The sequence below is a fragment of the Mustela erminea genome, chromosome 5, assembly GCF_009829155.1.
Source record: "Mustela erminea isolate mMusErm1 chromosome 5, mMusErm1.Pri, whole genome shotgun sequence".
Lineage (NCBI taxonomy): Eukaryota > Metazoa > Chordata > Mammalia > Carnivora > Mustelidae > Mustela > Mustela erminea.
This window is the reverse complement of record NC_045618.1, coordinates 110117472-110138765: the sequence shown is the minus strand read 5'-3', so window position 1 is coordinate 110138765 and position 21294 is coordinate 110117472. Positions and strand designations below refer to the sequence as shown.

At 37.1% G+C, this 21294-nt stretch overlaps 1 protein-coding gene across 1 annotated transcript in view; it reads left to right on the top strand.

Annotated features, from left to right (window-relative positions):
* KCNH5 (potassium voltage-gated channel subfamily H member 5) overlaps nucleotides 1-21294 on the top strand; it is a 304115-nt gene that overhangs the window by 182088 nt on the left and 100733 nt on the right. The window contains exon 8 of the mRNA XM_032344425.1: nucleotides 15095-15294. Within this exon, the coding sequence (XP_032200316.1) occupies nucleotides 15095-15294 (200 nt within the window). The remainder of the gene's footprint in view (nucleotides 1-15094; nucleotides 15295-21294) is intronic.

Genomic DNA, 21294 nt, shown 5'->3' with positions numbered 1-21294 from the left:
CCCATTGTTGAGATCCTACCATTTCTTTCAGAGTGCCTTTACCTAATAGACTATGTGCATATACTAAATATTTTTAAGGAGGAAAACAGGATCACAAATTTTAATATTTTAGGAGATTTTGCCAGGTGTCCTTATACTGTTGTATAATGGAGACCAGAGATAAGGAGAGCAGGTAGGAGGTTGTTGTGGTTAAGCCAGCCAGGAGATGACAAGACTGGCTTTAGAGATGTTAACAGAAGGAAGCTGTAAGAGTTCTTCTGAAGGTAGAATGAAAAACTCTTAGCAACTGGTTTCATAAAGGACTCTTAGAGAGGAGCCAACAGCGGACCAGAGAACAGCAAGGGTGCTCTTTTTTTTTTTTTTTTTTTTTTTTTTTTAAGTGGGAGAGTTGTGGGGAAAGGGCAGAGGGAGAGGGAAAGAGAGAATTTTAAGCAGGCTCCATGCCCAGGGCAGAGCAAAGTGTGGGGCTCGATCTCACAACCCTGAGATCATGAGCTGAGCCAATCAAGAGACAGACTCTTAACCAACTGAACAGCAGTGGTAACCTTGATCAAAATATCTGCCTCATAAAATTGCTCAGTTTTACTTTTGAAAATTATAACTTTGTATCTCTACCATGTAAAGGGTCTATAGATTATATAGATGACATAGGGAGAAAATGGCCACATAAAGAAATGTACAATATCTTATCTCCCTTCCAAGCTCCAGAATGAAAGGCTTCACTCTGCCACCCAAAGTGCTATTATCTGGCTTGGAGACTTGGTGTTAATGTAGTTTCCACATGGAAGGGAAACAGGAGAATAGTGACAAGATCTCTAGACTGGACAAGTTACTGTACCCACTTCTTTTAAGAAAGGGTTCAGAGATGGCTGATAAAAGATATTATTTATTGCTGAGTTCAGTGGGCTGACCCTAATAATTGAGAAAAATAGAAGGAAGAGTCTAGCTGAAGGTCATTACAGTCATTGCAAAGAGATGACAGAGCATCTAAACTGGATTGTGATGGGGGATCAAAGGATATTTAAAGTACATTTAAGATACATTCTAGAGTGTACAGAATGAGGCTGATGATGGGCAGACTGTAAGTTTAAGATTGTATTGCTTAGGTCCCCTGGATATTTTGCTTCTAAGATTCACAAGTTAGAAATTCCATTTCATCAGTTAAGTGTATATCCAGTTTCTTGAATTTTTAATTCTGTCAAAATAAAGATTAATGCCTGATTAGTATCAGTATGTTTCTTAGTATGTAATAGTGTATCTTTACACTTTGTAATAGTGAATAAGCTTACGCAACACAAACTAGAATTTTCCTTTTATGTTACAGAGATATTAATCAATAAATTTTGTTTTCTGCTGCACTAAAAGAGCATTTGGGTTTTGTGGCAACCATAGCAGATTTAAGGGTTTCTTGTCTGTATTCATGTAAGCATATCCTAGTTTAGTGATGGGTACATCTCACTTAAGGGGCGCATCCTGTTTCTACTTGACCTATAATGTAGACCCTGGGAGTATTTGTTTCTTGGAGATCTGCTGTTCCTATATAAGAACTTTCGGTCAGATCAATGATTAGTAAACAGCTAACATTGGCTATAAGAGGTCTACTATGGGATAGGGTGATTATTATTTGCAATATCAACATTAAAGCTGATAAGGGTGTTAGGTTGTGTAGTTACTGAGACTGAAGCTCTGACCTAACTTTGGGCAGATTAATTTCCTGAATTTGTTTTCTTATGTTTACAGTGAGGATAAAATAGTAACTTAGGGTGATTGTGTGAATTTGATGAGATAACTTATATATGGCTCATAGTAAGCACGAAGTGAAGATTTGCTATCACCATTAGTCTCGGGTTTTTAATGACTTTTCATGAAAATGTCACCTGGAAACTGACCTAATTGTCCTTTAAAGAGATTTATAGCTCTGTCTTTTCTAAAAACGTAAACAACTTATCCTTTTTGTAAAAATGGTATATGATTATTGTAAACATTTAAAAGTAGACTAGTGTAAGGAACACAAAAATCGCCACAAATTCTATTGCCCAGATATAGCAACTATCAACATTTTGTAAACATCTTTCTGGTCATGTTTCTATGTATACCTGTCAATTTAAAGCAAAGTTGCATGATATCATGATATCATCTATGCCACCTTCTACTGGAAGTCACAAAGCCAGCCCAGAGTAAAGGAAATAGATTCCACCTATGGTAGAGAAGCCATAGTCTCAGTGCAAAGACATGTGCATACCAAGATGGAAAAAATTTGTGGTCATATTTTGAAAGCCACCACGGGGGAGTCACATGAACAAAGATTTGGAAGGAAGAACGAGTTGTATGGAGGGTCAGCAAGAAGACAGGTTTCAAGAGGATATGAGGAGCTCTTGGCGGTCCCACAGGTACTGTTCTTAGGAACCCTCAGGTTGCTGGTAGTGCCGCTTCACTTTTGGATCTTGGATCAATAATACTTGTGTTTTGCCAATAAGGTATTTTAACAGTATTCAAATACTATATCTGGTGCTTCCATCTTAATGTAAGCATAATAGTAACACCCACGTTATAGATACATAGAAAGAGTAGGTGATTTTATGGTTTTCTCTACTTATTGTTTATTTTTGTATTCTGATGCTAAGGATGACAAGAATGACTTGCAGATATCATTACTGAAAAGTGAAGACTACTGTAAAGCAACTACAATGTGTATCTAGTACAGAATAAACCAAGAAGAGCCATAAATAAAAGAAATTCCATTTTTACCTTAATTATACCATTCTGAACTCACTTCATTTTCTCTTTTTTCTTCCTGTAGCTCGTAAAAGTGGACTAACAGCTAGGTAAAACAGGTTGATCTTGGCATTCCATAATTTGAGGGGCACTGGAAAATTCTTGTATCAGAATCATTGAACTGCTATAGTCTGAACCATTATAGTTTCCTTTTTTGTGTTTTAAAGATTTTTTAAAAGGAAGATAAAGTATAAGAATTTATAAATATCCTGAAGACTACAACTTATATCATTATTATCTATTCATCAGATCAGAGCATAATTGAACTCTGTGCGTGTGTGTGTGTGTGTGTGTGTGTGAATAGAGATGAGAGAGGAGAAAATGTACCTTCTCCTAACTTAACAGAGGAAAAAAAATATTGGAAACAAAACAGAAGTACTAAAAACACATATTATTAGTTAAGTAACTTCTAAAATGTAGTTTATACTTTCAGATGTTCCTAGAAACCAAAACAGTAGCAATTTTTAGACACAGAAAATAAAAAGGTTCATTATGCTATCTTTTCCAAGTTGGTGTTATGCCTTTTGTGTTTATGCTGATCTCTACCTGCCTTGACATCACCTGAAATGAACACATCTTATTTTCCTTTGGTCGTTTATACTCAGCTAGAGCTTTAGTCTTTCTTTGTAACTATGATTTTTGAAAAATGATGTCAAAATAAAAGTATCTCCTTAACCTTCAGGCATGTCTAAGTGACTGTGCATCACCAGCAATCTCTGTCTGTGTGCTTTTGATTTCCAAACCTCCTCACATTTCTTCTTCCTCTGTCACTTTCTAAGATGGCTTTAGAATTTCTGAGAAACATAACAAGAATGACCAGTGTCCCAAGGATGGCAGATCTAGCAGTGCCTTTGCTTGAGATGGTGTTTAGTACCTGAGACAGCTCCCTCTGAAGTTTTGTGTGTGTGTGTGTGTGTGTGTGTGTGTGTGTGTGTGTGTGTGACTAATGTCACCTTTGCATTAGCTGAGCAATGCACCAGCCAGGAGGCTGTGATGTTCTAAGCAATGAGGTAGGCCCCTGGAAGGGGAGGGCTCAGGGTACTGATAGGTAGATCAAAGAGAAGGAAGAGATGGGCCCTAGAAGGGAGCTGGGGAGCTGGGGGCCTTTAAAGATAACTCTAACGTTTGGTTGTCTCTGGTTGCCTGATATATTTTGGTACTTTTTAGGAACTATTCTTTGATTCACAACAAATGAATCTGAAATGATGAGGTCACTATTCATTGAGCATCTATTATTATCAAACCTATTATTATCACTCCTCTTACTTCAGAGTCTTTGTTCTCTATTTTCCAGTTAGTCTTTATCAAAGTTACAGAAACTTCTATAGCTATATAATCAAGGTAAATGTACTAATTTTATTGGCGTTTAAATGAATTTTGCTGGATTAGAAGGAAAAAGAAAATGAAATTACTTAGCATAAAAAATAGAATAACTATCACAGAAAGATAAAAGTGAAGATCAAGCTATTTTGATCCTTTGATTCTTTGTTTTCACTTGAACTTTAATTTCTTGGAGTTCTTCTGAATGAACAATCTCCTTACATCTTTCCATTCATCTCCCTCCCTTTTCTTCCATCTTTGATGTTACATTAGTAATTGATTAACAGAGGTTTCTGTTATTATGTATTAATTTCATAAAATTAAGTGACTCTTTAGGGAATATAGGAAATAATATCAATAATCATTGCCATGTAATTATTGAGATGATTTTGATGTAGTCAGTTTTTATGGTGCTCATGGGCTCATTCATAAACTTGTGCAGTCTGTCCAATATGATGCTATAATTTGCTAAGTTCTAAAAACTGTCCCTCTGTGTCCCAACTCATTGCAATAGTTAGCATTTAATTCAAATAATGATTTAATCAATTCATTGTACTAACTGGACTTCCTTTCTTCAAAATTCCAATATCTCTTTGAGAGATAGTATATTAAATAGTTTTTAATATTTAACATAAAGTAATAAGATTCATTTCTAACTGGATAATTGGCATTTCGGGTACTAGGTGGAACAGGGCATAGATTAAGTGAAGATTGGAAGAGAAAAAATATCTGCTCATGAACAGATGCCTGGAGAGTGCCTACATATAGGGGTCATTGCAAAAGAGCATTCAGGGAAACCAGGAGCCATTATGAGAGAGCTGGAAGGTGAGTAAGACTTGGAAACCATAGGTTTCTGAAGATTAGCTTCTTCACTTTGTTCCAAGACCAACAGGAGCCATTTCATATGTTTAACAGTCTGGGAACTACCCATACAATCAGAGATTGATGGAACATTTTCCTTCTACATCTTAAATATCATTATCAAAGTGGACTTTAGTGAATGTAAATAGAAAGGAAATGATGGTTAAACCACCTACTTGGTTTAAAGGTTACCAGAAATGCATTTTCATAGCAACATTTTAAATTGTTCATTTTAAGACCAATATTTACTTGCCAAGAATTATAAGAAGGTAATTAGGTAAAGTAAATGTTGGGTGTTACCATGAACAGTCACAAAAAGTCTAAAAAGTACAGATCATTAATGAGATGAATGGATATAGCTTGACCTAAGGAGCAAACAAAATGAATTAACTGGAGAATGTAATTCCTCTCAGAGACCCAGATAACATCCTTTAATCTGTTTTCATGAGCAACTCCTGAGAGTGGAAGCTGAGTTACAATTAATTTGCTAAACATAGATTTTTGTTTGACTTTGCAAATTATTTAACCATGAAAAATAAACTACTTTTAGTATATATACTTGGACTGGCTGTAAGTTTATTTGTGAATTTTTGTAAACTAGGAAAAGGAAAAGATCATTAGACTTCTTTCAAAGAACATGATTTGGGAGAATTAAAGACTATATTTTTCTATAGAAAATAGTGCTACTACTTTAGAGCAGGAATTACATCTGTATATTTATCATCATTTCCTTGGTGGCTAGTGTAGTGGCTGGTATAAAATAGGTGTTCAATAAATATCTACTGATTTCAACAATGTTGAATGGAAAATGAAATCTGTGATTAGTGATAATGGCATTATTCAATCTTTTAATCTATGCCTCCTTTTGAAAACATTAACAATCATGATATTAATGTTTATATTATAAAAACAGTGTTTCAGAATTTGAAAATATAAAGTATATTAAATATCTTAAAACTATCTCCTAAAATATACTATTGAGCTCTGATGTACATCATAAGGCTCTCACTCCCCCTTACCCCCAGGTTCTTTATCCTGTTGAGAATCAATCTGTTTTATTAAGGTTTAAAGTGTTTTAGTTGTATAACTAATCAAACTTAGCAGCTTAAAATAAGGACAGCTACTTATTTTACTCTTGATTCTAATTTATGGATGGATAGGAGGGCGTGACTTATTTCTGGTCCATGTGGTATCAGCTGGGGTGGCTTGAATGGTTCTGGAAAATCCACTTCTTGGTTGGCTCAGCCACAGACGTGGCTGGTTAGCTGATGTTGTCAAGCTGTGTGCTGCACACATAGTTATAGATTGCTAGAACATTTTACCTCATAGCTTTTATAATTTTTTAAAAAAGATTTTATTTATTTATTTGACAACGAGACAGCAAGAGAGGGAACACAAGCAGGGGGAGTGGGAGAGGGAGAAGCAAGCTCCCTGCTGAGCAGGGAGCTCCGTGTGGGGCTTGATCCCAGGACTCTGGGATCATGACCTGAGTCGAAAGCAGGCAGTTAACTGACTGAGCCACCCAGGTGCCCCTTATAATGTTTTAAAAATACGTTTTTTATTTATTTTGAGAGAGAGCATGCATGCAGGTGTAGAGGAGAGTGCACATGCAGGGGAAGGGGAAGAGACAGAGAGAATCCCAAGCAGTCAGCATGGAGACCAAGGCGGGGCTTGATTTCATGGACCCTGAGATCATGATCTGAGCCAAAATCAAGTTAGACGCTCAGCTGACTAGCCAACCAGACTCTCCTTCATGTCTTAACTATCATTATTAAATGTAAATAGAAATAGAAAGGAAAGTAAAGTGGTTATTGAATCACCTAGGTAGCCTTATGTGTTACCAGAAATGTCTTCTCATATCAATATTTTAAATAGTTCAGTTTAAGACCAGTGCTTAGCTGGGAGCACAGCTATGGCTACTGGCTAGGTGCCTTGATTGCTCTTCATGTAGGCCTCTCTAGAAGAATGCCTGGGCTTCCTCACAACATGGAAGCTACATTCCAAAAGCAGGTGTCCCAACAGCAAGGAATTGGAAGTTTCTAGTTTCTTTCTTTCTCTCTTTTTTTTTTTAAGATTTTTAAAATTTATTTATTCAACAGACAGAGATCACAAGTAGGCAGAGAGGCAGGCAGAGAGAAAGAGAGGGAAGCAGGCTCCCCCGCTGAGCAGAGAGCCTGATGTGGGACTCGATCCCAGGACCCTGAGATCATAACCTGAGCCAAAGGCAGAGGCTTAACCCACTGAACCACCCAGGTGCCCCAGAAGTTTCTAGTTTCTTAAGGCTGGGGTCCATATGTGGGCAAATGTGCATAGTAACTATATTCTATTGGTCAGACATGAGATTCCCGGATTCAAGGGCAAGGATGTAGACCCTGCCTGTCAGTGGAAGAGGTATCAGAAATTTGTGGCCATCTTTAATCTACCATAACTATCTTCAACGTAATTTCTATGTGTGAATAAGAAAATATAAAACTTTTAAGATAATTACCCATCTGTATGCCAGAATTACCAAGGCTTTAACTATGATAAGCTTGCAAAAGTAGCTTGTCTAAAGTTGTCTTAAGCCTGAAAGGCTATGGAAGTGCATATAAAAAGGGGCTTATCAAGTTTTACTAAATTAGCCTGGTTATTTTTAGTAAAGTAGGTAAATGGACTATATAGCATTGCATTCAAAGGGTAAAATTATGTAACAGGCCTCTACAAAACTGGCCAGGCCAAGTGTGGGCATTCATGTTTGATGAATGATAATGGTCTTCTCCAATTTATTTATTATCTTAATGTAGCCAGGGCACGTGACTCCTCAGGTTCTAAATATTTTATTGTCCTACTCACGTTAATAATGTCTAGTCCTTCTGTGTTTTTGTATCACCAGTGGTGAGACTTTGATTAGCAAAAAGGGTGTTTCTGAAAAACTGTTTCTTAGGATTTTTGGTGTGTGAATATACTGGAAAAAATACTTGAACACTTACTATGTTCCAGAACTTGGTTTGTGTTCTAGAAATACAGTAAGGAGCACAAAAGACAAGGCCTGAAAAACAGCAATAAGCAAAAAAGGACAAAGCCTATGCCTGCACTCATGGAATTTGCATTTCTATTGGGGAAGATAGATAAGTAAGTAAATGAGTAAATAAATAATAAAATGATAAATAAGATTAGGAACTTAGGAGTAGTAAGGTAGTGGAGATTGATCTTTGAGAGAGGCAATATTTAGAAAGGTAGTCATGGAGGCCCTCTGGGGTGAGCTGGTTTTTAAACAGATACCTGAATGAGGAGAGAAAATAGACCAGGAGATTCAAATTAAAACCACATTGAGATATCACCTTACACCAGTTAGAATGGCCAAAATTAATAAAACAGGAAACAACATGTGTTGGAGAGGATGTGGAGAAAGGGGAACCCTCTTACACTGTTGGTGGGAATGCAGGTTGGTGCAGCCTCTTTGGAGAACAGTGTGGAGATTCCTCAAGAAATTAAAAATAGAACTTCCCTATGACCCTGCCATTGCACTACTGGGTATTTACCCCAAAGATACATATGTTGTGGAAAGAAGGGCCATCTGTACCCAATGTTTATAGCAGCAATGGCCACGGTCGCCAAACTGTGGAAAGAACCAAGATGCCCTTCAACGGACGAATGGATAAGGAAGATGTGGTCCATATACACTATGGAGTATTATGCCTCATCAGAAAGGACGAATACCCAACTTTTGTAGCAACATGGACGGGACTAGAAGAGATTATGCTGAGTGAAATAAGTCAAGCAGAGAGAGTCAATTATCATATGGTCTCACTTATTTGTGGAGCATAACAAATAGCATGGAGGACAAGGGGTGTTAGAGAGGAGAATAGAGTTGGGAGAAACTGGAAGGGGAGGTGAACCATGAGAGACTATGGACTCCGAACAACAATCTGAGGGGTTTGAAGTGGCGGGGGGGGGGTGGGAGGTTGGGGTACCGGGTGGTGGGTATTATGGAGGGCACGGATTGCATGGAGCACTGGGTGTGGTGAAAAAATAATGAATACTGTTTTTCTGAAAATAAATAAATTTATAAAAAAAAAAAAAAGAAAATAGACCAGGTGAAGATCTTGGAGAACAGTGTTCCAGGCAGAGGGGACAGTTAGTGAAAGTGTGCTGAAGCGTTAATAACTGTGGAATGTTTGAGAAGCACCAAGAGGGTTCATCTGACTGGAGCAGAGGGAGTGAAGGCAAGTGGAAAATTATGATCAGTGAGGGAGGTAGTGCTCTGATTATAAGTGTCCATGGACCATCACCAAGTTGGATTTAATTCCTGTGATAGAAAGATTTTAAATAGAGGAGGGCCATGATTATTTCATTATTTCTTTAAAAAAGATCACCCTTTCTACTGTGTGAAAAATTGTTTGCTAGCTCTATTGATGATGATGGTGGTGGTGGTGGTGGTGGTGGTGATGGTGATGGTCGTGATGATGGTGATGGTGGTGATGATGATGGTGGTGATGATGGTGATGGTGGTGATGGTGATGGTCGTGATGATGGTGATGGTGGTGATGATGATGGTGGTGATGATGGTGATGGTGGTGATGGTGATGGTGATGGTGGTGGTGATGATGGTGGTGGTGGTGGTGATGGTGGTGGTGGTGATGGTGATGGTGGTGATGATGATGATGGTGGTGGTGATGATGGTGATGGTGATGATGATGGTGATGGTGGTGATGATGGTGATGGTGGTGATGATGATGATGATGGTGTGGATGCTGAGAGATAACATTTCATGGAGGCTTGCTCCCTATTGGATTCTCTTTTTAAAACTGTTATATTTGAGTTATCTCATTTAACACAATCCTTTTGTGAAGATTCTCTTTAAAGTTTTAAGTGAAGAAATCAAATCCTAGACAGTAACTGGCCCGTAGATACCCAGTGAACCAGTGGAAAAGCACGTGCTCAGGAAGACAATGCAAGAAGGCTGGTAAAGGTGGTGAGCAGTGACTGAACTGAGGCTCTGTTCTGAAGGTAGCGCCAGCAGGAATTGTTGATGGATTAGGTATAGGAGAAGCATCAAAAATTGAATTGAAGGATGACTCTGTAACTTTGGGTCTGAGCACCTGGTGTAGCTTTGCAGTTCACTGAGATAAAAAGTACATTTGGTTGTTGGAAAGAGGGTGTTGTAAATTAGCAGTTCTTTCTTGGATATGTTTAACTCGAATGGCTATTGTGTGTCTGTAATTTGGCGGAGAGGTCTTTGAGAATTAGTAGTATAGAGATAGTTTCTGTTGAGGTCAGTTTCCTTCATTATTGTGTATTCTGTCCCATGCCCTCTCTCATAAAACATGTGCCTATTTACTAGAATCAAAAAGGCAACAAATAACAAGTGTTGGTGAGGATGTAGAGAAAAGGAACCCTTGTGCACTGTTGTCGGAAATATAAATTGGCCCAGCCACTATGGTGAAAACAGTATGTAGGTTTCTCAAAAAATTAAAATAGAACTACCATATGACCCAGTAATTCCACTACTGGATATTTATTTACCCAAATCAAGCAAAAAACACTAATTTGAAAACATGTATGCACCCCTCTGTTTATTGCATTATTTACAGTAGCCAAAATATGGAAGCAGACCAAGCGTCTTTCCATAGACAAATGGATAAAGATGATGGTGAGTGTATAATGAAATATTACTCAGCTAGGTGAAATAAGTCAGAGACAAATACCATATGATTTCACTTATATGTGGAATCTAAAAAACCAAAACAGATGAACAAAGAAAAAAAAAAGAAGAAACAGATGTATAAACACAAAGAACAAACTGATGGCTGCCAGAGGGGCCAGGGCAGGGGAATAGGCAAAAAGGATGAAGGGGAGGCTTCGAGTTAAGGAATGATTAAATCACAGAATGAACGTTACAGCATAAAGAATATAGTCACTGGTATTGTAATAGCACTGGTGGCAGATGGGATGCAGCATAACGTATAGACCTAGGAATCACTATATTCTATACCTGAAACTAATGTAACATTGTGTGTCAACTGTACTTCAGTTTAAAAGAATTAGAGGAAATCAATAGAAGCAAAAATGCTGTTCCCACCGGTATTAAATACTGCTCCTCCCTCCCCAAAATAAGACCCAAAACAGTTTTTAAAGATTCAGTTATGAAAACCTTTTGGGGTAATCTGTTGTGTCCTAATCGAGGCAGAATGAGAGGGAGGATCAAAGGTCCTGCAAGGAATTAGAATAGTACTATAAAATAAAAAAGAAAAGATTAATCGATGATAGCCACATTGCGATCAAATATAAGGGCTATTAAAAAATAGACATTTCGGGGGCGCCTGGGTGGCTCAGTCGTTAAGTGTCTGCCTTCGGCTCAGGTCATGATTCCAGGGTCCTGGGATCAAGCCCCGCATCAGGCTCCCTGCTCAGCAGAAGGCCTGCTTCTCCCTCTGCCTGCTGCTCCCCCTACTTGTGTGTGCTCTCTCTCTCTCTCTCTTTCTCACTATCAAACAAATAAATAAAATATAAAAAAAAAATAGACATTTCGGGATGTGCCTGGGTGGCTCGGTGGGTTAAGTGTTCGAGGCTTGATCTCATCTCCGGTCTTGATCTCGGGTTTGTGAGTTCGGGCCCCACACTGGGCTTCACGCTGGGTGTGGGGCCTACTTAAAACAGAATAGACATTTTGGCAAACACACACAACACAGATGTGTGCGCGTTAATCCTGGTAACAAAGACTGTGCTGGGAAGCAGTGTTGTGCTTGCTCTTACTATGCTTTTTGCAATGTATGCTAGTCCTAAGCATTAAAAATATTTTTAAGGAATTAGTAGTTTCTCTTTTCAAAGATATAAGTGTATTACACAGGTGTGTGTGATATACGATATCTTATATGATATTTATATGATAAATTTTTGAAGTTTTATAACATTATATACCCCCCAAAATGAGTGCATATGAAACAGTGGTGAAATATGAGTAAGAGCAATAGTCTCATTAATTGCATTGTGCCATTTTCAATTCCCTGGTTTTGATAAATGACATTAGTTGTGTAAGATGTCATCTCTGCAAGAAGCTGCATGTGGGTACATGTGAACTTTCTACAGTTTTTTGGCAACTTCAATATAAAAAAAATTTTAAATATAAATACATACAATTGAATGTCTTACCTTAAATTCTGACCTTGTTTAGTCTTACCTAGTATAAGCAGCCACACACCCATGAAAATGGGAAGCAGAAGTGGGTATCTTTGTAATATACCAAACTTAATGGGATATTGATTATATTCTTCATTTATTAATGCTGCACACTTTTAATACTGTGGCAGTTTTATTCATGTTTTAGTGCTTAAACTTTTTACATGAGCAGAATGTGTGCATATTTAATGTACCCAAAAAGATGAAATGTGTGGTAATTTGTAAGACTAAAAGGCAGTTGTAAGACACTTTGGCAAATACAGCATATTGCAAACATTTTAGAGAGCCAAACAAGCTGAACATGTCAAAATAATAGGTAGTTCTGTGATATTTATTGACAGCTTATAATAGCTGAACACTATTAAAAAAATGATTGTAGCATTATTTCAGTAAATTCTGAAGTGCTCATTATCTTAATGACATAAATTCTCTTTATTTCTCTTCTCTGAAAGTGAAAACTTCCGTATTTTGTTATATGATTCATCTGCCATTAATTTGTTTACATTTCTTTGTCTTTCCTAATACCAACAATGATGGAATAAAGATGTTAAATCTGTGATTACTTACTCTTTCGGTTTTTGTTTTTAATTATAAATGTTCAAAGATTTAAAGGTCCATCTTGCCATCGGCACCAACATGGATGGAGTATAATGCTAAGTGAAATAAGTCAGTTAGAGAAAGACAAATACCATATGATTTCACTCGTATGTGGAATTTAAGAAACAAACTGAATGAACAAAGGAAAAAAAGAGACAAACCAAAAAACAGACTTTGAGCTATAGAGGAGAAGCAAACTGATGGTTACTAGAGAGGCAGTGGGTGAGGGAATGGGTGAAATAGCAGAAGGATTAAGAGCACATATATTTTCAGGAGCACAGAGTAATGTATAGGATTGTTGAGTCACTCTGTTTACCCCAGAAACTAATATAAGTGCATGTTAACAACACTGGAAATAAATGAATGTATAAATAAATAAATAAATAAATAAATAGATTAATTAATTAATTCCCAGTTGAGAAATGTCAGGGCTATAGTGTTCCTACTCAGCTTTTTTGGTTTGTTTTTTGTTTTTTGCTTTTTTAGCATGGCAGGTTTATTGAGCCATAGTGAAGTGATAGTACAAAGCTCCTAAAGAAGGAAGGGACCCTAGGAGGCTGCCTTGTTCCTACCCAGTTTTTTTTTTTTTTTTTTTTTTTAAAGATTTTATTTATTTATTTGACAGAGAGAGAGATCACAAGTAGGCAGAGAGGCAGGCAGAGAGAGAGGAGGAAGCAGGCTCCCTGCTGAGCAGAGAGCCCGATGTGGGACTCGATCCCAGGACCTGAGATCATGACCTGAGCCGAAGGCAGCGGCTTAACCCACTGAGCCACCCAGGCGCCCTGTTCCTACCCAGTTTTAACAAAATATCATTGGTCTTAAAAATTGCTCTGAAATGGCATCAGAATCCCTAAATAACAGCAAAAACACCCCAAAAAACAAACAAACAAAAAAACAAAGCAAAAGAACCCCAAGTAAATGCTTATAAAATCACAACTTTCTGTTGTGAATTTTTAAGTCGTTGTATTCAGAGAACAACTGTACTTAAAAAATTGAATGGCTTCTGAAGATAGATTAAGGTTCTGAAGTTGCTTTACTAGCTTGACTTTGTACCACTGATGAAACTGTAAAATGAACCAGACCGTACTCAGTTTAGAGAAGTCATTTTTCAAATGCTTGGAGGATGCAGAATGGAAGTGACCCCTGGTGATACTCCACTTATTTGTGAAATGCTTATGGAATGTATATGATTGCTAAATACTGTGTTTATGAATATTAAGGGGAATAAAATACTGCCCCTTTTCAAAAGGGCTTGCTGCCAAGCAAGGAATGGAACCAAAGGGACAGGATAGGGTGGGTGGGTAGAATTGGAGGTACATTGAGTCTGAGCTGAACTCACTTGTTTTTAAAAGCTTTTACAAGATGAGGTCAACATTGGTAGCCTGACCACATCTGGAGAGAGAAGTTTTGGTGAATTATGGGTTGAGGGAGAGGGTAGCAGTCATGGGTATCAAAAACTCTACGGCATTCATAGGGCTCTGTAGATAAATATCAGTGGTCTGCAAGTTGGCTTTAAAATGATGGACTCAAAAAACTTACAATGCTAGGATTAAACATGATATTATTATTATTATTTTAAAGATTTTATTTATTTATTTGAGACAGAGAGAGAGCAAGTGAGCGTATGAATGGAGGGGAGGGCCAGAGGCAGAGGGAGAAGCAAACTCCCCATAGAGCAGAGAGCCTGATGCGGGGCTCGATCCCAGGACCCTGAGATCATGACCTGAGCCAAAGGCAGATACTTAATTGAGTGAGCCCCCCAGGTTGTCCCTAAATGTGATATTAAACATGAGTTTAACAACTGGAATTGTCAGGCACGTGCAAAGTTTTTAGTTAGCTCTTTATTCCAACCCTATTTTTTTATTTAAAAAAAAATAGAATTCTTTAATTTGTCTTTATTCCCTATATTTCTGATGTTCTCTTAAAAATATTTATTAGCAGAGAAATATTCCAAAAAGCTAAAACAATCAAGCAGTGAAAAAGAGCATACATTTCTAAACTGGATCTTCAATCCCTGGAAAATGTAAATTGATTAGGCTTCATTCAGGAGGACAAGGCAGCAGGATATCTCTAGTCATAAGGCTAGAATTCCTTAGGCAGATTATAACTCCGGCTTATCTCATCTTTAGGAAGTTGAGTTTGCCACATTGTTTTGCCAGACTGACTGGGGTGGCACATATTTGTGAAGTCATGTTTCTCAGACTGAAGGTAACATTTACTGAGTGAATATCAAATTCCAGGCACTCCTCTCAGGGATTAACATGAATTACTCTCTAAGAGTTTATAAAAGCATCTCTGTCAAACAATTCATTGATTAATAAATATTCATACTTATTTTTCACTTGGGATATTTGTTTTAATTTCATTATTTCTTCTTTTCCAGCTCTTCTTTATGCAACTATTTTTGGAAATGTGACCACAATTTTCCAGCAAATGTATGCCAACACCAACCGATACCATGAGATGCTGAATAATGTGCGGGACTTTCTCAAACTCTATCAGGTCCCCAAAGGCCTCAGTGAACGAGTCATGGATTATATCGTCTCAACGTGGTCCATGTCCAAAGGCATTGACACAGAGAAGGTAAGGGTTATTATTATTGTTGTGGTCATTTATTTTCCATCTCAGTGGGATCTTCAGATGCCTGTAGCTTTCCCACTCAGGTATTGCTGGTATAATGGCTTTGTAAATGTTATGCTGTTTTTCATAAGTGACTTAGCAATCAATTGTAGTATGTATTGAGTGCCTAGGAGATGCAAAGCACTCAACCGTTAATCATCAATTTAGAAATTGTGGTTTCTGAAAACTACTAATTACTCCCTTTCCCTAAAACACTCGTTACCAGAGTAATTTCCTACATTCCTCTAAAACTAGCTCTGCTGCCCTCTCTCCTGGCCCGTCTTACTCTTGATTTCTTCTTTGACTTTTTGCCCATTTTAAATTTAGAAAGAAATGTCCTTGCTTATAAAGGAAAAAAGTGAGCCCTCCATTTAAATCTCTCCCCTCTCTCACACATGTTTACGAAGGAACATACAATTCTGTATTTTCTTCTTTTCCTTACACAAATCTATAAAGTGGATACCACCTTCCCAGTCACTGGGCGTCTCTAAGTTCTAGCTTATCTTTTCATGAAATCTCTTCTAATTTTTCCCATCTATCTTATATTAGAAAAGAAGAACCCAAAATCCTCCTTAAAATAAACAAAACTGAATTAAAAAAATAAATTTTCACTTCCTCCACCCAGCTGATTCACATCAAATATCAGGGATGACAAGTAGGGCTTGCCCACGAGTTTTAGAGAATACCCATTTTGAGCTTTTTTTCTTTATAAGTATCAGGGGAGGTGACTATTTTTAGGTACTGAATTTTGACACGATAATCAGGTAGTACATTACTTTCCTTGCCATGTCGCACAAATTCAGTCTGTTCAGTTTGTTCTTTAAATCACACGATATTGACTTGGAGATTTTCTTTAAGGTCTGCTCAGTAAGCGCCATTCATTGTTAAAAGGAAAGAGCAAATGAGCAGAGTAGATGCTCTGTCAGAGGAATTTCCTTGAGGTAGTTTAAAGCCAGAACAGCTGTCATTAGGAGCAGATGGTTGAGGGGATATTTAGGGATTGAGCATGGAAGAGTTTGAGGAGGGAAGCCTTCAGGGGAAGCGCAGGTGAGATACTCAGAATGGGAGGAGGAGGGGTAATTATTCCAGGAATCATGAAAGAGAGTGAGGTTTCTGTCTTTCAGCATCTTACAAGCTGCAGTATTCATTTTCTAGTTAAATGGCCATTAAAATGGAATGTATGACCATAGGCGGGAAAGGACAAACTACATTCTGTGGAATTTGATGTATCTATGCCTGAGCCAAACAATATATGGTTATGGGGAGGGTATCCAGAGAAGGAAGAGAATCTTCCTCAGGGACACAGGTGAGACTCAGGGTTTAAGACATCAAATGCGTGATGTTCTTTGAGGTACACATTCAGTGAAGCTGAGATCAAGAGGCAATGGTTTACCTTGTTAATCAGCATCTCAGTCAGAAGCTTTTCCACTTAGAAAATGCAGTGGGGTCACATGATAGCTGGCAGAAAACATCAACCGGATGATGGAATAAGGGCCCTTTTTGTTTGAAAAGAGAATGACCCATAGCCTATGCCACAGATCGGTTATTTGGCCGATTTTTGAGTCCCTGTTCTCTGTATTCCCAGATGGAAGGGAGCCAATTAGGTTCTCACAAGTTTCCTCTCAAGGATCTCTCTGCTTCACGAGGTAGTGAGGGTCTTGTACCCTGGCATGTGTTGTGTCTGGAAGTGGGTACTCCAGGCAGTGGGGAACAGTTTATGGGTTCCTAGTATTTACCATGGGTATTTTTGTTTTTGTTTTTTGTTTGTTTGTTTTTTGGTTTGCTTATTTTTTGTGGTCACAGAAATGTGTTTTTGATTAGGGGAGTATACACAGAAAGTGGAGTAATAGGAAAAAAAGATTGGGAGGCTAATATTAAAGATAAAATAAAATGTTAGTTCAAATGAAAACATTCTTAAAGAACTAAGTCAAAAAACTCCAGTGGATTAGATTTTGGATAAGAAAAAAAATCACAGATGTGCTTCCTTACTGAATGGGGACTCCAGAAGAGTAGTTTTTGACTAAAGGGGGAAGCAGAGTTACATAAAAGGTTTGTTACACATGTATAAAACATATTTAAAGTTTAATTTAATGTGACAGCAAACTCTCCATGTCTATGTTGATTTCTCCAAGTCTATTAAGAAAATCCCCACCCAAATGTGTAAGAAGTAGCTGTAACAGAGAGGACCCTGGGACACAGTTGTAGGAAATTCTCATGAATTGTATAATCAATGAGGGTGAATTTAAAAATGCATTCTTAGAGAAATAGACTCTGAACTTTAGAGAACAAACTGATGGTTACCAGAGCAGGGTTGGGAGGGGAATGGGTGAAACAGGCATGGGGATTAAGGAGTGCACTTGTCCTGATGAGCACTGGGTGACATATGGAAGTGTTGAGTCACAACCTTGTACACCTGAAATTGATAGATAGATTTGGCTAAAAAAGTAAAATCTTTAACACCAAAACCCATGCAAATGAAAATAAAGTATATGCAGCAAATATCACAAGTGAAGGGTTAATTGCCTTAATATGTAAAATAATTTTGCAAATGAATAAGAATTAGAACACCTGAGGAGAAAAATGAGCTAAGTACGTAGTTAATTCATATAAAAACATAAATTAATAATAAACATAAAATATTATTTTAGCTTATAATAAATAAATATTGAAATAGCAAGAAACCATTTGTAATATGTCAAATGGGCCAAGATAATGCCCACTCTTAGCAAAAGCTGTAGTGACTGATACTATCATAGAATTCTGCTTTTTTGTGTGATTTGGTGTGGCATTTCTTGAAAGCAGTTTGACCAAGATAATATCTTAAACTGGGGGATATTCTAGAGCTCAGTCCCTGTGCCTCTTCCCTTTTCTGTTCATATTCTCTACTTCGGTGATGTCATACAATCTTATGACTTTAAAAATGTATGCTAACCCTGCCCAAATATACACACTCACCTTGGACCTCTTCTTGAACTGTGGACTCCCTTATCCAACTGCCTACTCACATCCCGTGAAGCTGTCCAGGTCTGAACTCCTGTCCTGCCGTAAAACTGCTCCATGGACGTTCTTTCCTAATGCAGTTAATGGAAACTCCACCCCTCAGTTGTGTAGACAGACCTCCCCACATTAAAACCTCCACCCAAACCTGCTGGCTCCACCTGTGGTTCTCACCACTCTATCACCATCTCCTTGTCCAAGTCAGCATCATGTTCAACCTGGGTTATTATAGAGCCAAATAACTGGTCTGTCCCTTTATAGTATATTCTCAGCACAGCAGCTTTTGACCTTATATGGCTTTCATAATAAAGCTTTCTATCTGTCATCTATCTATCTGTCATCTATCACATATTCATCTGTACTGCAGGCTTTTTAGAGAATAAGAATAAAATTGATGAGCTTGCTAAAATACAAGGGTGGAAAAAGGAAATGAAAGATTGATGATAGTAATCAAATAAATACTGTAATTCACAATTTTAGCAATATGAATGTATTCGAGGATGTAGCTTTAGTAAACAGCATCTGAGTTTTAACAGCTATCCTGTTTTTGATGTCAGAGACCTCTATTCAAATTCCTCAGTAAGCCAAGTACTTTGTCTTACTATATGTTTCTTTTTCTTTCCTTTTTTTTTTTTTTTAAAGATTTTATTTATTTATTTGACAAACAGAGATCACAAGTAGACAGAGAGGAAGGCAGAGAGAGAGGGAGAAGCAGGCTCCCTGCAGAGCAGAGAGCCCAATTTGGGGCTCGATCTCAGGACCCGGAGATCACAACCTGAGCTCAAAGCAGAGGCTTAACCCACTGAACCACCTAGGCGCTTCTTACTATATGTTTCTTATCTCGTGTTTTGTTGATGGTCTCTTTCAGGTATTTTATTACTGTTGGTTGTTATTATGAGTATATACTGAAAAAGATTGAAATGTACGAAGTCAAATGTCTTTGTTCTAATGCTTCTCTTGTTAGTTCTGAAACAGTGAGATTTTTTTCAGTTGCTAGTACAATAGAACTTAATGATGCACTGCAACTAATTAGAGAAGAACCTTCACCCCAGTTACTGACATTTCCTTCTATCATTTCCACATATTTAGTTTTATAGATTTTTTTGAATTCTGCTTTACCCCACAGGCAAATTAATCACCATGATTTAACTCAGTCTTACCTTGCGTTACGTGAATAATTCTTCCTCTAATACAAATTGTGGCATTAAAGTCAGGACTGACATCAAGATTGTAGCATTTCTATCAGGAAAGTTTGCCTTGGGCAAATTTTCTATATGAAACAGTACTGAGATTAATTTTACTTAGTTGAAAGTATTTTATTGACTACTAATTGCTATAGTTGCTTTAGATTCTTTTCAGATTTAATAAACAAAATCCATTCTCTGGGCTTTGCTACTCGTAACATCCTGTGCATTTAAAAGACTGAGAAATGGGTGGAATGAGTGAGGATTTAAAAAAGAAAAAGGAGATTATGGGGAAAAAATAGAAAGGATGATGAAGCTTAAACCTTGTTGTTTTTTATTTTTCACTGTCTCACTTTTCTCCCTAACATGTAATTTGAAAAAGATCAGTAGAAAAAAGCTCTTTGGTCTTCATTTCTTGTCTCATGTGCTTTATAATAAGCATAAAGTATCAGTAGGAAGATGTCATTATATGAAAAGTTTTGGCAGAAATATGCAAAACATTCAGGCAGAAATATGCCTTTAGAATTTCAACAAATTGAGATTTGAATATTTTAAAATCTTAGATTATTTTTTTAACCAAATCTATGAAAGAAGTACTCTACTCCTTCCAGATATGGTGGGCAATATATTTTGTTTTTCCTACAAGTTAAAGTAACTTCCTTTTAGTCAGTTTACTTTTATCTTTTTTTTTTTTTAATTGAGAGAAGCATGTCTAAATATTTGTCTTTGTATTCCTAAATGTGAAAAACAGGAATGACATTTTCACACCTGTCTCATTTTCTTGGTTCAATATTTAAATACATCAAGAGGTTCCTATGGCAATGTACAACAGAGCCTAAGAGTGAAGGCACCAGCCTTCCAAGAAAAAAATCTGTAGACAAATGTGCTATGTTAAATAGATCATGTGAATCCATACACTTGAGTGTAGTAAAATAAAACTGAGTTGGTCTTAACATGAATTAAAAGTACTCTTGTCTTTGGATCAAAAGAAATAAGAATCATTCCAGTCCATGTTAATCAGATCATACATAAAATACTGTGTTATAATTCTAAGTGATATTTTTAAAGAAATACTATCAAATGATAGCACACTTACCAGAAAATAACCATTATGGCATGAAGTTCTGGGAATCTTGTTATATGGTGGATAATTAAAGGCAATGTGAATATTTAGTTTAGCTAATTGAAGACCTGGGGAGAGTTATGATAGGTGATTTAAAGTATCTTAAAATGCAGTCATCTAAATGATTCAGGAGAAAATTAACACCCTGCTGGTAAAGGATACAGGCTGAATGTTGTACAAAATGGACTTGCATGTCTTGATACTAATTTGGTAATATTAAAGAGATTATATGATAATTGTGTCTGAATGATTTGGCATACTATTACATATCATATATTATTTCAAATTCAGACACACATTCAAGATATCCTATATAAAAATTATAGAGCAATTGCTGAAAAAGAAAAAAATTGGGGGCATCATGTTGCCTGATTTCAAGCTTTACTACAAAGCTGTGATCACCAAGACAGCATGATACTGGCACAAAAACAGACACATAGACCAGTGGAGCAGAGTAGAGAGCTCAGATATGGACCCTCAACTCTATGGTCAAATAACCTCCAACAAAGCAGTAAAAAATATACTGGAAAAGACAGTCTCTTCAATGAATGGTGCTGGGAAAATTGGACAGCTACATATAGAGGAATGAAACTCAACCATTCTCTTACACCATACACAAAGGTAAACACAAAATGGATAAAAGCATCTCAACATGAGGCA